Raw genomic sequence first — 14857 nt, 5'->3', positions numbered from 1 at the left:
GTCAAGAATCTAGAGCTTGGTAGAGACAGCCTTGGAAGAAAAGCCAAAATCAGAGTCTCTGAAGCCCTGAAGGAGCTTCACAAAACCTCAGCTAACAGGTCAGGAAAGTGATATAGAACAATAGACTCACAGACTGGTTTTAGATGTTGGAAGGGACCTTAAACTCGTCTCATTCCAGCCCCTGCCATGGGCAGGGACACCCTCCACTATCCCAGGCTGCTCCAAGCAGCCTGGCCTTGGACATTTCCAGGGATCCAGGGGCAGCCACAGCTTCTCTGGGCACCCTGTGCCAGGGCCTGCCCACCCTCCCAGGGAACAATTCCTTCCCAATATCCCATCCACCCCTGCCCTCTGGCAGTGGGAAGCCATTCCCTGTGTCCTGTCCCTCCAGGCCCCTGTCCAAAGTCCCTCTCCAGGAGCCCCTTCAGGCACTGGAAGGGGCTCTGCTGGATCCTTCTCTTCTTGGGACTCTCCCAGCCTGGATCCAGAGTAGAGGGGCTCCAGTCTCCTGCTACAAAAGGAAATTTAAAGAAGAAAATAAAAAAAGCCCAATAACAAAAACAACCCCCTGGAATTTAGGTGAATAAACAGGCAGAGTAAAGAAGTTAGTAGAAAAGATTTATTGCTTAGAGCTGTCTTTGTGCAGGACTAGCAGGAGGCTCCCCAGCTCAGTCCAGCAGCTCATCTCTCACCAGCACAGGGAAGTGCCGGCCACCCTCACAGAGCTGGGTGTGGATGGCTCGGAACAGCCCTGCAGAGCCCTCCAGGAATGGCCTGGGCTCCAGGACAGGCAGCAGCTCTGCCATCATCACCTGGCAGGAGCAAAGGAGACACTGTCACCAGAGCCAGCAGCACTCCAGTATTCCTTGAAGTGGCTGCCTAACAAGTGAAATCGAATCAGAGCAGTATGACTAATAACAGGCTAATTGATTGATGGGTATTCTCTTTTGTCATATTTAATAAAGGCAGTGGTTCATTTTCTGCTCATGAACTACCTCAGCTGCCACCCAGCATCTCCAGAGCAGTAAGACAAGTGGCAGCACTGCTGCCCTGCTGCAGGGAAGGCCCAGCACCAGGATGAGATCAGCATCCTGCAAGAAACTGAAGCTGGTGTTGGTTCAGGAGCTCTGCAGCCACACAGTGAAGTGCTCACTCACCCAAGGGTAAGTTCAGCCCTCCACTCAGGACTGTTCCCATCACCTCCCAGTTATGCCAGAGGTCTTAGTGGCCAACTCCAGCCCAAGCAGGCTACAGGGACTGCTCAAGCTGTCCAGCATTCCCTGGCCTGGCTGCTGCTCCGTTAAGCCTATGTTTGGATCTCAGACCATGCTGTCAAACAACCCAGTGCAGCATCAGTATCAGCTCTGGGACTAGGACTGACTGACAACTCAAGCACAGGCCACTTCAATCACTGGACAAAAATGGGTCTTTGGTGCCCCACTCTTGAACAGACATTTTGCCTGGGATTTTTATTTTTTCTTTTTTCATCTGGCATGAAATGATGAAGTCTGAGCAGCCTGCACACCAAAACCCACTCAGCCTGCTGCATGCCCAGGAGAGAGGACAACTGCATGTGTCAGCCACCTCCCTAAAAGCTGCCAGAAATCCAGGAATGTTTGGACAACACTCTCAGGCACAGGGTGGGATTCTTGGGCTGCCTGTACAGGGCCAGCGGTTGGACTTGTGATCCTTGTGGGTTTCAGCTCAAGTTATTCTGTGATTCCATGATTGCTCCCTGCTGGATACAGAGGAAGACCCAAACAGAATAGAGTACAGGGACAGGGGAGCAGGACACGGCTGCTCATCTCTGGGAAGTCTCTTTCTACAGACATGAAAGCTACCTAAGGGGAAAGATGGCACATGAAGGAGTGCTGCACTGCTCCACCTCCATCTACCTGATCTGCTCCTGATACTTAAGAAACAGATCTTCATCATCAAAGACAGGCCAAGAGCTACCAGGAATTTCTATGATGCTTGGCATTCCTCCATGGAAAGGCAATGGACAGGCTTGGCCCAGAAATAGGTATATCCTTTTCTGGGATATTTCTCTTGTAACATGTCCACTTGCTTCACCTGTCCCAAGAGTTTCACTTATCCTGCACACTCTGCACAGAGCTGCTTCAGACCCTCAGGGCTCACCTGGCACAAAGCACCTATTTGGGTATACGTGCAGAAGGAACTTGAGTCAGCCAACAGAGCAGCAGGAATCAGGCTTTGGTCATCACTTCATTTTGGGTGGATAAAAAAAACCCCAAACCCTTCATAATCCATAATTCAGGATTATAGTGCTGAAATCCCATTTGAAGTCAGGTAGCAATCTGTCTTCAGCCACAGAGCTGCAGCCAGTTATTAATAATGCCTCTCTGGCTCACAAAAAATGACTTTGCCAAAGCCTCTATCATTCAGGTCAATGGCAAAGAATAGGTCAAGGAGTAGATTTGATTTCACAGATCTTCTCTGCCCTTTGCTGCTGGCTGAGAAGAACAAGTAATCCCTGTGTGGCAAACTCTCTGCTCAGGCTGCTGAAGAAGCTGACACCTCCTACCCTGTTCTAACAGTCTTGAATGGTAAAAGCAAGAATAGCAGCACAGTGGTTTGAGATTTAAAAGGAAAGTAACAGAACAGAGGAGTTCACTTCAGCTGGATGTCACACAGGAGGGAATGAGGGAACGGGTGCCCTAATAGGGCTGTAAAGGCCTGACAAGAGGGACATTACCAACAACATGTCCACTGCCAAATTCTTTCAGAATAGGTAAATAAAATCTTATCAGGAGAGGGTCAGGCATGTAAGGGCCTCTACTCTGCCCCTAACAATAACAAAATAAGTCCCATTCACCAACTAAGAACAAGGCATAAACACAGAAACATCACTGGGGGAACTTGCTATGCTGCTGCTGCCCATCAACACCTTCTACAGCAGCTGCTGCCCCACAGTTATCCTTTTCTTTCCCTGCTCCAGGAGCACTGACACTTGTCCAGACTCACCTTTTGTATGGCAATCTCTTGGTGCAGCATTGACACTTGCAGCTTCAAGGCAAACAGGTCCCTCAGCTCCTGGAGACTGGAGTAGTAGAGGAGAGGCACAGCCAGCATGTCTGCACTGTCACATGTCTGTCCCCTGGCAGGGACACAGGCTGGAGAGCAGCTCCCCACATCCCCAATGCAGTCTGGGCACAACCTCAGCTGGGACTCCAGAGCTGCCAGGGTACAAGAAAAGGCAGGAGACAAAAACATTCAAGTTAAATCTGTACATGCAGACTTTATGATCTACTTATTGTTCCCAAAAAGTAATGGCTAAAGACACTGTATTAATCAAGGTAAGCTCCTCACACATGGCACAATCAGGACACCCTAAGCTGTGGCCTGCATTGTCCCCTCCCCAGCCCTCTTGACCTGCAAGTGCAGTTCAAAGCTCCAAGTCTCTCCTGAACACAGAGGGGTGGCACACAGGTACCACAGATTTGTTTGCCACCAGAGAATTAAGTGTCCCATTACCATAAAGATAATCAGGAGAAAAATGACCTTGGTCCAGTGTCCTGCAGACAGATGGCAAAGGGCCACCTTCATACTGACCACAAACACAGGGACTGTCTCACCTGCTCGCAGCAGCTGCAGCTTCTGCAGGCACTGGGACACTGTGGATTGCAAACCCTCCAAGGTCAGAAGGCTTTCATACTCTCCTTGCAGAGTGGGAGGGTCTACAAGAGAAGCAGAGAAAAAGTGTGAGCACTCCTCCCCAAACAGCTTCCAGAGTGGCCTTGAGCTCACCAGCCTTCATTTCAGGCAGAGAATGTTCCTGTCCCTCATGTCCAGCACACACCAAGAACATAAAACACATGGAACTGGAGGCCAAATCATCCTTATTCCACCTTCTGCACTCCCACTGCCCTTTTTCCCTCCTTACCTACAGGCTCAGCTTCCACATACTGCCTCAGATGGGAGAAGACATCCTGGAGGCCCCTTAACTCCTCCTCTATCTCTGCAGGACTGAGGCTCAGCTTCGGGGAGCAAAACTCAAACAGCAGCAGATTAAGGAAGGTTCCACAGGACAGCTCTGTGCAGCATCCTGAGCCCCAAGCCAGGCCAGCTGGGATCAGGGCAGAGGGGACCAGCCTGGGAAGTGGCACTGCAGGGGGAAGGTGAGGATAGCACAGCACAGCTGTGCAGGGCATGCTTGCCTTGTGGCCACTTTTGGCTGGATCAGAAGTTTTGTAAGTGCTCAACATCTGTACTGTGAAAAAACCCACTGCCTAGAGACCCAACTGGAAGTGCTGTTATTGGAGGCATAACTCTCCAGCTGGGAGCTCACTGCAGAGCAATTGCACCCCATGCCTGCTAGGAAAGGATACAGTTGTCTGGATCCTCTCCATAAAACGGGTCCTTGCAGCTGCTGCATCTGCACTTGTTTGGTACAGACGACATCTCTGCCATGCCCTGAAATTCCAAAGGGGCAGGAGGTGGAAGTTATGCTCCTTTGTACCAGACAGTGCTCACGCTGAGCTGTGACACACCAGTGTGGCACATCAGTGCTTTAATTACAAGTGTGTCCCTCCCCTCTCTCTCTCACAGGTTATTTATCAGCCATTCCCAACTCATTCCCATGGCTGCTATCAGATCAACAAGGACACCCTGCAGAAAGCATCAGACACTGAAAAACACCTGTTACTCTCTCATTTTGAGAGGAAGGATCAGAAGACAGACAGCACATTTCCATAAGCAGAGTATGAACACATAGCACATCCCTCATTCTGTTGTATTGTCCTGCCTGTGTTTATACCCCATAGGAAACAACAAATCTTCCCTTCCTTTTTTATGAGTAAGTAATTTGCATTTCTGTATATTTATTCTGTTAGTATAGGTGTACAAAAAAAGAGCAGACAGAACAAACTCTCACCCTAACTACTTCATATTCCAAACTTCCTCGAGATTCTTCTTTGATAATTTTTTTGCAGGGACAAAGTGGCATGTTTGGCAAGCAGAATGACAGCAGCGTGTCAGGGATGCAAGGTTCAATGACATTATCAAGAGGAACCTGGCCAGGACTTCATACAAGAGTCCACCAGTTTTTTAGATAAAGCATTGCACAAATAACAGCACTACCAGAGAGATGCATTTCACTCACAGAGTTCAACATCCTCATGGATGCACTGTCCCCATAATATCCTTTCCTTAAGGATTGTCTCCCAAAACCTGCTGCAGTAAGCGAGAGCCATCAGGAGGAAGCTTAAAATAGTTCTGCAGTGCCTGACTAACTCAAGTGTGCATGTGTCTTCTTTCTAGCCTAATGGGTCTTTTAAATCATGTTACAATCTGCAGATTTCAGAAATACATTATGCAAAGATGTGGCAAGGTTAATGGAACAGGAAAGAACAGAAGTTCCCAGGCAAGATCTCCCCTCTACAAGGGATCTTTAGTGCAAAGGTTATTCTCAATCTGTTACTGAGTTGAAAGCAATAGTGGGAAGTATAAAAATTACACCAAAGTGATTAGAATGCTGAAAGGCTCAATTTAGAAGTGAAAAATAAGGATATAAAGTCTTTACAACTTGCAGAAGGGCAGCTAACAAACTGGTGTCTGATGACAGTTTCCAAGGGGAGGAGGAATTCTTGAGGGCAGCACAAGGGGCTATAGCTAGATTTAAGAAAGGGTTTATGCTTAATATCTGAGCAAAGCACATAATGGGCAATCTGCTGAATTACAGCAAGAATTTTCAGAGGAAATGTGGGAAACCCTTCTAGAAGAGTGAAGAGTGGACCAGAGTACACAAACCCCAACCACCTGCATCATCCCTGTAGTAACACTGTAGCTGGCGCTGTGTTAGAGCTCAGCAGCAGGAACCAGCCTCAAACAGAGACAGCTGTGGTGCCTCCAGGCTGCAAAGCCAGGGCAGGGATGGCTTGGGAAACTCTCATCGGATACTGTATACAGCCAGCCATTCCACAGGGTGTCCTGCCTTCAACAGCTGTATGGCACCAGCAGAGACTTCTGCTGCACCGTTAAACTCACGATTAAAGCATTCCAGGAACTTCACCACTAAGTGATTAATGGTAATTAGCACCTGGAAAACCAAAGTACCACTAGTGGCTACAATAACAGGAGAACACATCCTGAGCAGCAGCCTTGCAGTATGGGAGCTCTTCCTGCTCCCAGTTCAGGCCCCATGCCCTGTGGGGTCACTGCCTCCCCTGGGCATGAAGAAAGAGCCACTCCTGACCCCTCCTGACAGCCCTGAAGCTGAGGGTAGTTCTGGACTGAACTGGTCAAACTGGTCTTACCTGGAGTTCCTGGAATAGGCTTTCCTGTAGGAAAGGGGGAGCTTCAGCTGGCATCTGTAAAACAGGAGCAGGATCAATCCTGGCAGCTGGAAATCAATTAACTGAGCCTTGTCCTCCAACAGGGAAAAGGGTGTTTTGTCAAAATCTGAAATTAATTTAGCTGGATTGGGAGATGTCTGCAACTCTGGAGGTTGGATCCACCACTGTCTTCCTCAAGGAAGGAAGATTAGGCTGCTCATTTGACTCCACAGGCATCATGAAGCTGAGCTGGGAGAGCTCCTGCATCCTGCCACCAATCAAAGGTTCATCCAGGATGAGCAGCTGGGCGCAAAACCATGGCACAGCAGAGTACAGACATGGAAACACCTTTAGGGAAGCTTGTCTGCCACACCTTGTTGCCCTACCTTAGCAGGACAGGGCAGCTTTGCTTAGCACCATGTCACACTCAAAGAAATAGGAAAGGGACATTCCAGCTTCCACTGGAAATATGATTCTTAACCCTAAATTGTTATTACAAAAACAAGAGGGTTGACAGTTGTTAGTCACATGCAGACTAGGAATGCAAGGCCACAGGTGGAAATTTAAGTAAATGTTTGAATCCAAATCCCTGTTCCCACAGCAACTGTCACTAAAGTGTCCTGGGGCCTTTCCAATGCTAATGAAGAGGGGTAATTTCCTCCCTGCACAAACACAAGAGTTAGGTTGTGGCAGCTGAAAGAATTATGCCTCAAAACTTTCCAGGGACATCGGATTGAGCCTCAATGTTTTGTTAAAGCAAAAGAGGAAAGAAATTACTTAAACAAGACAGGCTGGCATGAATGCAAAGCCAATCTTCCAAGTATTATTTTGCCACTTTTCCACAAAGAATCTCAGTAACATTCCCTTCACAATCCTTCCTACACCAAACCCTTGAAACAACTGCACTCTAGTCAGTCCTGATACGTGTAGTTACACGGGCAGTGTTACAGGTTAACAGGGACAGTATTAAACCCAGTTGCCATCCCTCCAAACAGCACCAGGCACATGCTTTAGAGAGAGAGAGAGAGAGAAAATTCATGCATTATGTATTATCGCTGTGTAAAAACAGAATAAATAAAAAAATCAATGTGCTATAATAGAGAGTACGCTCAGAGGAAAGCTAAGGCTCAAGAAAACTCTACAGAGACAGCTTTCCAAAACACTCACAGGGGACTATGAAAAATCAGAAGTCTTAATTGAAAGGCTTTCAAAGTCCCAGCCATCCAAGAATAAGCCCTTAAAATGAAAACACTTACTCAACCACAATAAAGGCTTTTAAACTGTATAGGATCCTTCCTCTTGAGAGGCATGTGAGGAGGATGAAGCCAGGCTAGGACCCCCAGAGCAGCCACAGCCAGCAGGATCTGTACACGTGCCTGTGAGTGTGGAGCAGAACAGAAGAGGTGCCCACCTCCCACACTTACCCCTTTTCCTGCAGGGTGCCTGGCCCCAGTGAAATGCTCCTTTCCCATGGCCCTGCAGTGTCCTCCTTTTTGCTGGACTCTCCCAGGAAACCACAACTTTTCTTCCCTGCATCAAGTAACTGCTTGCCATCAGCTATGGAATTCTTTCCCACAGTTGAACCACCTCCAGAAAAGCTTTGCTGCTCATTTGGGGCAGATTCAGACAAGCCAGGTGTCTCCCAGGGTTCAGCTGCAGCACAGACCTCTCTGGCACTGGCACCAGTTGCTGTCCTGTGACTCCTTCCTTGTTTGGAAGTCATTCCTTTTGAGGTAATCTTCCCAGCTATCCTGGGGCCTTGAGAAACACATCTGGCTGGGACTTTCTGCTGCAGTTTCTTCATGTCTGGGTCAGTCCTGTAAGGGGCTCTTAACAGGTATGGAGAGGGCTTCTTCAACAACAAAGGCTTTTTGCTTCCAGCTCTCACCTTCCTGCACTCATGGATATCCTGAACAGGTACAGGCACCTGCTGCTCTTCAGCTTTCTTGGGAGCATGTGCCTCACCTGCCCATTTCTTTCCGGTAGCTCCCTGAGCCTCTAATGGAGTTTTCAAGATGCTTTTCCTGACTTTCAGTGCCTTCTCTAAGGCCCTGTTGAGCAGTTCCAGCTCCTCTAGCTCCTTGGGTGAAGGCCTGTCTTCTGCGAGAAAACATGTCAGAAGGCTCAAACCTGAATGTTCCCCATTTGACACTTCACTAACTTACTCTTCCAGGTAGTACAGAAAGAAACTAAATACAATGAATGGTGCAGGAAGCTATTCAGCTTTTTAGGTGTGGGAACAGTCACTTCACAGAGGATGCAGGCAGGATTGCCAGAAGCTTTAAAGACCCAGGATGGATGTGAGGATGAACCCAGGAGGGCAGTTCTCCCGAGTCAACCTCAACAAGTGACATTCCCACACTTGGGTCAAGCCCACTTTATTGCCGGCCTTGGCTAACGAGGCACGACTCCAAGCTAACCCCAAGAAGGAGAGTGGGCAGAAAAAGGCAGAGAGGGTATTTAGGTGGATGCAGAGCACTGGAATGACTCCTAACACCGCAAATGGCCCGGGGCCGGTGTGACATGAGGGGCACCGGCCCGGGGGAAGCGCTCACCATGTTCAGTGCTGGAGCCTGGCTGTGGCTGCTCCTCTTCTTCATCATCCCTGGAGGGAACAAACAACGAACAGGGGCCGGCGTTGCTGCACCGGGACGAGATCAGCACCTCCGGCCCGCGGGGCCTCGGACACGGCTGAGGGACCAGCGCCCGGGCCTCCCTCCTCCCTCCGGGCAGCCCGGGGATGGAGGGGCCCGGGAGGGCCGTGCCGGGCGGCTCAGCACACACACCGGTCCCGGGCGGCCCAGCACACACCCGGGTCCCGGGCGGCCCAGCACACACCGCTGCCGGGCGGATCACCACACACCCGGGTGCCGGGCGGATCACCACACACCCGAGTCCCGGGCGGATCACCACACACCGGTCCCGGGCGGCCCAGCACACACCCGGGTCCCGGGCGGATCAGCACACACCCGGGTCCCGGGCGGATCAGCACACACCCGGGTCCCGGGCGGATCACCACACACCCGGGTCCCGGGCGGATCACCACACACCGGTCCCGGGCGGCCCAGCACACACCCGGGTCCCGGGCGGATCAGCACACACCCGGGTCCCGGGCGGATCAGCACACACCCGGGTCCCGGGCGGATCACCACACACCGGTGCCGCACTCACCAGCGCCACAGGAGCGCCCGGCTCCGCGCCGCCCGCCGCTCCAGCTCCCGCCGCCGCTCCGCGCCCTCGCCCAGCGCCGTCCTCAGCGCCGCCGCCGCCCTGCAAGGCCCAGCGTGCTCAGAGCCCCGCGGGACCTGACCCGGCCCGCCGGGGCCCTGGCCTCCCGCCCCTCACCTTCGGCCGCAGCCCGCAGGCAGCATCAGCCCGGCCGCGGCCCCGCCGCTCCTCCCGCCGGCCCCGGCTCCGGCCCCGCGCTCGCTGCGGCCCTGCCAGGACCTGCGGGCGGGGCGTGTCCCGCGCGCGGCGGGAGCGGCCCCGGGCCTGAGGCGTTCCGGCTGCCCCCGGGGTCCCGCTGCGCCGCGGTCCGAAGGGTGTCGGGCAGGGGGGTCCCTGTGGTCGCTGTGCTTGCCTGGCGCGGGCGGGACAGTGCCGGGGATTCCCCGCTGGGCCCGGGGAAGCCGGTTTTCCCTCCGCTGCCTTCAGTGCTTCCCTGTCCTTCCTTCGCCCTCTGAGGGGGCTCGGGCACCGCGGGCCCGTCCCACAGCCCGAGGCGCCCGGCCCTCCCGGGGTTTGTTCCTCCCAGCCTTGGCAGTGGAGAGGCCCGAGAACCCAGAGCCCCTGGGCTCCGCACGGGCCCCGCAGCCGGAGGCGGGCCCATCCCGGGCCGGTGTCAGCCCCGGCAGCCCTGGCAGAACCGCCTTCAGCCCAGCGGACACAGCGCACGGCAAACTGCTGCTGCTGCCGCCCGTGCTTTGCATCCGCAGAAAAGATAATTTGTGGGGTGTTTTTGATGGAGAGGGGAATCTGCTTTGCCCTGCGGCCGTGGGAGCTGCCGGGTTTGTAGCGAGGAGTCGGAGTGCTGCTGGATCCCGGCGGGATCAGCTCTGCTGCGGAGCAGTGCAGTTCTCAGAACAGCCCGTAGCTGGCACTGTCCAGGCAGCTGAGAAGCAGGAATCCTGTCCTTCCCCTCGCACAGCAGAACCAAAGTTAACAAAAAAGTTAGGAAGTAGGAAAGAAGTGGTTCTTTGCCTTCAGTGGCTCAGGCTTGAGGTTGAGATGCTCGTGATTCTCTGCAGCCGCGTGACCACAGACTTTTAAAAAGAGAAGCTGAGAATTCCAGGTGATTCATCGAGACAGGGCTTTAAAACCCCTTATAAAACATTGTAAAATATCAGAAAAATCCTCACACATCGTGAGTTTTCACATTCGTGAACTCAACATTCTTCCAACTGTAATTTGCACTTTTGGCACAGACAAAGAATGATTTCTCTCTCGATCGTAGACTTTGCAACGAATCTGGCAAATAGGCTGGCCCCTTCCTGCCCTGAATCGTATAAAGAAGTGTGAGTTCACTGTCAGAGCACTGTGAGCAATTATGCTTCTGGGGCATGAGCCAAGGTAGAGCCCAGCCAGATATCTCTGGGCTCAGCAGGGCTGATGGGAATATCAGACACTCTGAAAATAGTTTAATCAACAAAGTGGCACTTCTCCTCAGGCACCTGCATGCTGTTGGCATTTAAGTATTAAAAACAACCAAAAAAGTGATCAGGCTGCTGTAATTCTGGAAAGTCACCTGAGGCATGAAGCCTGCTGGAGCAGCACTACTGACATGGCTACCTTTGGCATCAAGTCTCTGTGGTTTGGCAGTGCTAAAAATTATCCTCAAACCCCAAAGATCCCTTTGTACAGGAGATGAATCAAGTGTGTGCCCCTCCTGAGCCTCTGGCTTTGTGCAGGCAGTAGAATTCCCCCCAACAGACAGGAAAGGTTTAATGCAGGCACTTTGCTGCTAAGCTGCACCTTGCTGGGAAGAAGGTCTGATGACTATCTGCATGTTGGCTTAAAGATTTAAGTGAGGTAAGGGCTGCTACCATCACAAAATCAGGAGGGGCAAGTGGGGTGGGGAGGGCAAGGCTTTACCTTGTCCCTTCCAGCTACAGCCAGCTCTGGTTAAACCATGGGTGAAACCATGGCAGAGACCTTGAGGTGAGGTGATAATCAGCAGGTGGAGAGCAGAAACCTCCTGAGAGAGATAAAACCACTCCTCTGCTGATGCTCAGGGTTTATAGGTGCTGACACCGGACATTACAGCCCAGCTGCTCCCACTCCTCTCTCCTACTCCCCTCCACACCTCCACGATGGGCTCCTGCTGCCTCGCCTTCTGAGGAGTCTTTCAACCCAGGGCAGGTGCTGGGTAAATCAGCTCCTGCCTTGTCTTATGGGTGGTTGACTTTCCAGTGGATTATTTGACAAAGCCAGTTGAAGAAAAGGTCCCAGGTGTGTGTATCTGACTCTTTTCACTGAGATCAGCTTGTGCTGGAATGGGTAAATGTAGCAACAGGCCCTGCACCAGTACAGACCTGATGTGGCACAGCTGGCATAGGCGACATTTGTGCCAGGGCCTGGATTTTAAGCTAACAGAATCTGAACTGTGTTTCTGCTTCATGACATTGCTTGCTGGGCAAATGCAAGCATTGCTAAGTAACAATTCAACTGGTGCAGAGATTTAGTTACAAAAGGCAGGTTAAAATACTTGTGTGATGTACTGCTGGTACACAGGTCTGGCACCAGTTATTTTTGGGCCTGAAGTCATGAGAATTTGGCACAGGTGAGATGTAATGGAAGTTACACTGTCAAGACTCATTCACTGCTCAGGCTGCCAGGTGCCAGGTGATTTTCTGCAATCGGTATTTCTATTTTCATGAGAGTCCAACTCTCAAATACTTGTGAGTATATAAGTGCCCATAACCCATCATGATAGGATTCCTTGGGGCAAAAGTAGACATCACTTAGCAACAAGAAGAGAAAAAGATTAAACCAGGAGATAAACTTCATCACGAATACACCTCCCCATACTTTCTATGTTATTGCTATATTATATTATTCCATGAGCTGTGCTCCTCCTGTGTGCTGCCCCGGGGATCAGTGCTGTTTGCAGAGCTGGCACAGGAGAATCCTCCCCATGTTGTGGCTTAACCCCAGCCAGCAACTCAGCCCCACACTGTTCACTCACCCCTTCCCAGTGGGATGGGGAGAGCATTGTAAGAGGAAGAGAACTCATGGGTTGAGATAAAGACAGTTTAACAGGGAAAGCAAAGGCCATGCAAGAAAAACAGAACAAGGAATTCATTCCCTGCTTCTCCTGTGGGCAGGTGTTCAACCATCACCAGGACATCAGGACACTGTCACAGGTCCCTTGTGACAGGAAAGGTGTGTGCTAATGTCTTTACAAACAATTCCATGGGTGAGGGGATGAGTAATAACATCTTTGAAATGGATCTTAATGTCTCTACCAGCTTCAAGCAGCAGGTTTGTTACAGAGCCCAGACAGCTTTGACTCTTGAAGCAGACAAGTGGGTCTGCAAGAGCTTGAGTTTCTGAACTTTGGGGTAAAATGACAGGTTCAAGGGGCATATGTGGTAGGGAAAGCTGTACCTTCCTCATTCCTCAGCAAGGGGGAAAGGAAGAGGGCAAAATGTGGCTGGGAGTTTGGGATAAAAGGAGGCTGCACCCTCTGAAACCTCGGGAGAGAAAACCCCATGGGTGTGTGCCCTGGTGGACTCTCTCCCTTTATTAGAATAAAGTTGCAGGACTCCTCTGTCTCCTTTATGAGCCCTGGCTTTTCATAGTGTGATCTTCTGTACAAGCCCTACCAGTAACCACCACTAAACCACATCCCCAGGTGCCACATTTATGTGGTTTTTTTAACACCTCCTGGGCTGGTGACTGTACCACTGCCCTGGGCAGCCTGTGCCATGCCTGACTGCCCTTACAGTGAAGAATTTTTATCTCTAATATCCAACCTAAAGCTTCCCTGGCAGAACTTAAAGTTGCTTCAGCTGGCTGGATAAAAAATGCTGACAGCAGGGACATTCTCACTGGAAAATACTCTGTATCCTCACCCTCTTCCTGAATGTTACATTGGATCAGCCCAGTCTGAAACAAAATGGGGAGGACAAAGGAAATCTCCTGTATGTGAAACCATGAAGCAGATAGTCAGAAAAATTAATCCACAAACACCAGAGGATTATATCCAAAAAGGGGACAGAGGAGTCCTGTAAATTTATTTGAATAAAGGGGGAGGCCATGGGGCATTTCCCCTGGGGTCTCTCAAATTTTTGGAAGATGCAGCCTCCTTTTTATCCTTATTTCCTGACTGCATGTCCCTTTTTCTTTCCCCATTGGCTGAGGCACTTGAGAGGTACAGAATCCCCAAAACGCCTAATACCTGAAATGCCTAATACCTAAGACAACCTTCTAATGTTTACCTCTCCTCCTCTTTGTCTTTTCCTTGTGTCAATTAGTGGAACTCCTTATGGAATTTATGACTCTTCTCATTGTTTCCTTCATCTCTCAGTATTCAGTTTTATATATCAGCAGACCTACAGTTTGTTTGTAAAGACAAATCTCTCATTCCATTTATCAATCAGTGGGATCCTTCCCATTGTTTCTTTTATCTCTCAGTATCTAGCTTTATTTACCAGCACATCCATAGTTTGTTTGTAAAGACAAATCTGTCATTCCTTTCAAGATGGAGTTAGTGTGTATCCAATGGGAAAAGACTGTCGCTGAGGTGAGAAGATCCAAAAGAAAAAGGAAATTCTTTCCAAAGATGTTCTCATGTGTCCAGTTGGGAGTTTGGGCTAGGGGAACAGCCGGTGTGGGGAGTGCAGGGCACTGGCAGCTGGGTTTCCCTGTTCTGGGTCACCTCGGGCTCCAGCGCTGCTTTCTCTGCTTGTGGCCCTGCCGTGGCTGCAGGGACACAGGAGCTGCTGGCATCAGCCTTCTCCAGAGGCTCTGATTTCACTGCTGGAGCAGAGCACTGTCTCACAAGAATTTCCGCCAACAGCAGAAGCCAAAGCCCCGGGCTGCAGTGCAGGTGATCCCTGGCTGGGCTGTGCCAGTCCGGGCTGGCTCTCAAGAGATCCTGTGTGACCGAGAGGGAAGGAAGTGAGGACCCGTGGTTTGGTATTCCAACAAGGAGAGCTGGGCTGTGGAGTGACACCTGCAGAGAGGGAAGGCTCTGAATCTGGAGATTTGGCCGGGGTGTTTGGAAAACATCTGCAGCAATTCATCACTACCCCTCTGAGCACCATGTGCAGGAGTGTTCTGCCTTTGCTGTGTTACTCTGCCAGTGGAGTTTTCTGATGTGCTGCCCTAACAAGTGGGTCTCTCCCCCCTTGTTTCAGTAGAAAATTATGCATTTAACACATGCAGGTCCCCATAAAGCCAGACCAGGAGTTTACAAACCACAGGGGTAGCAGTAGATTAATACTGCCCCTGGGGACTGAATGTGTTAAGGATCATCACATTAACACATCTTCAAAATCCTGAGCCCAGGCTGAGATCTCAGTTCACACCAAATGAAAACCATGTCCCTGGGAGCTTTTGGA

The 14857-nt window shown here is 50.8% G+C and overlaps 1 protein-coding gene across 1 annotated transcript; it reads right to left on the bottom strand.

Moving 5' to 3' along the window:
• Positions 1-601: 601 nt before the first annotated feature.
• On the bottom strand, positions 602-10222 carry TEDC2 (tubulin epsilon and delta complex 2). The gene is made up of 11 exons (XM_058849942.1): positions 10007-10222; positions 9639-9907; positions 9465-9563; positions 8849-8898; positions 7718-8393; positions 6276-6329; positions 4350-4434; positions 3905-4013; positions 3597-3698; positions 2986-3197; positions 602-812 (listed from the first exon to the last, which is right to left on the bottom strand). The coding sequence occupies exons 1-11, from the start codon at positions 10220-10222 to the stop codon at positions 669-671; spliced, it is 2016 nt and encodes a 671-aa protein (XP_058705925.1). The 3' UTR covers positions 602-668.
• Positions 10223-14857: the final 4635 nt, after the last annotated feature.

Source organism: Poecile atricapillus, chromosome 14 (genome assembly GCF_030490865.1).
Source record: "Poecile atricapillus isolate bPoeAtr1 chromosome 14, bPoeAtr1.hap1, whole genome shotgun sequence".
NCBI classification, from domain to species: domain Eukaryota; kingdom Metazoa; phylum Chordata; class Aves; order Passeriformes; family Paridae; genus Poecile; species Poecile atricapillus.
Note: the sequence above shows the minus strand (reverse complement) of the source record. Positions and strands in the feature narration are given on the sequence as shown.

Bases quoted from the DNA above. Each gene is read 5' to 3' on its own strand.
- TEDC2 (XM_058849942.1), bottom strand. From the start codon at position 10,222: ATGCAAAGCACGGGCGGCAGCAGCAGCAGTTTGCCGTGCGCTGTGTCC. The intron at 4,435-6,275 runs GTAAGACCAGTT...TTGGAATTTCAG, and splicing joins GCCTATTCCAGGAACTCCAG to GGCATGGCAGAGATGTCGTC. The intron at 3,699-3,904 runs GTAAGGAGGGAA...CTTCTCTTGTAG, and splicing joins TGTGGAAGCTGAGCCTGTAG to ACCCTCCCACTCTGCAAGGA.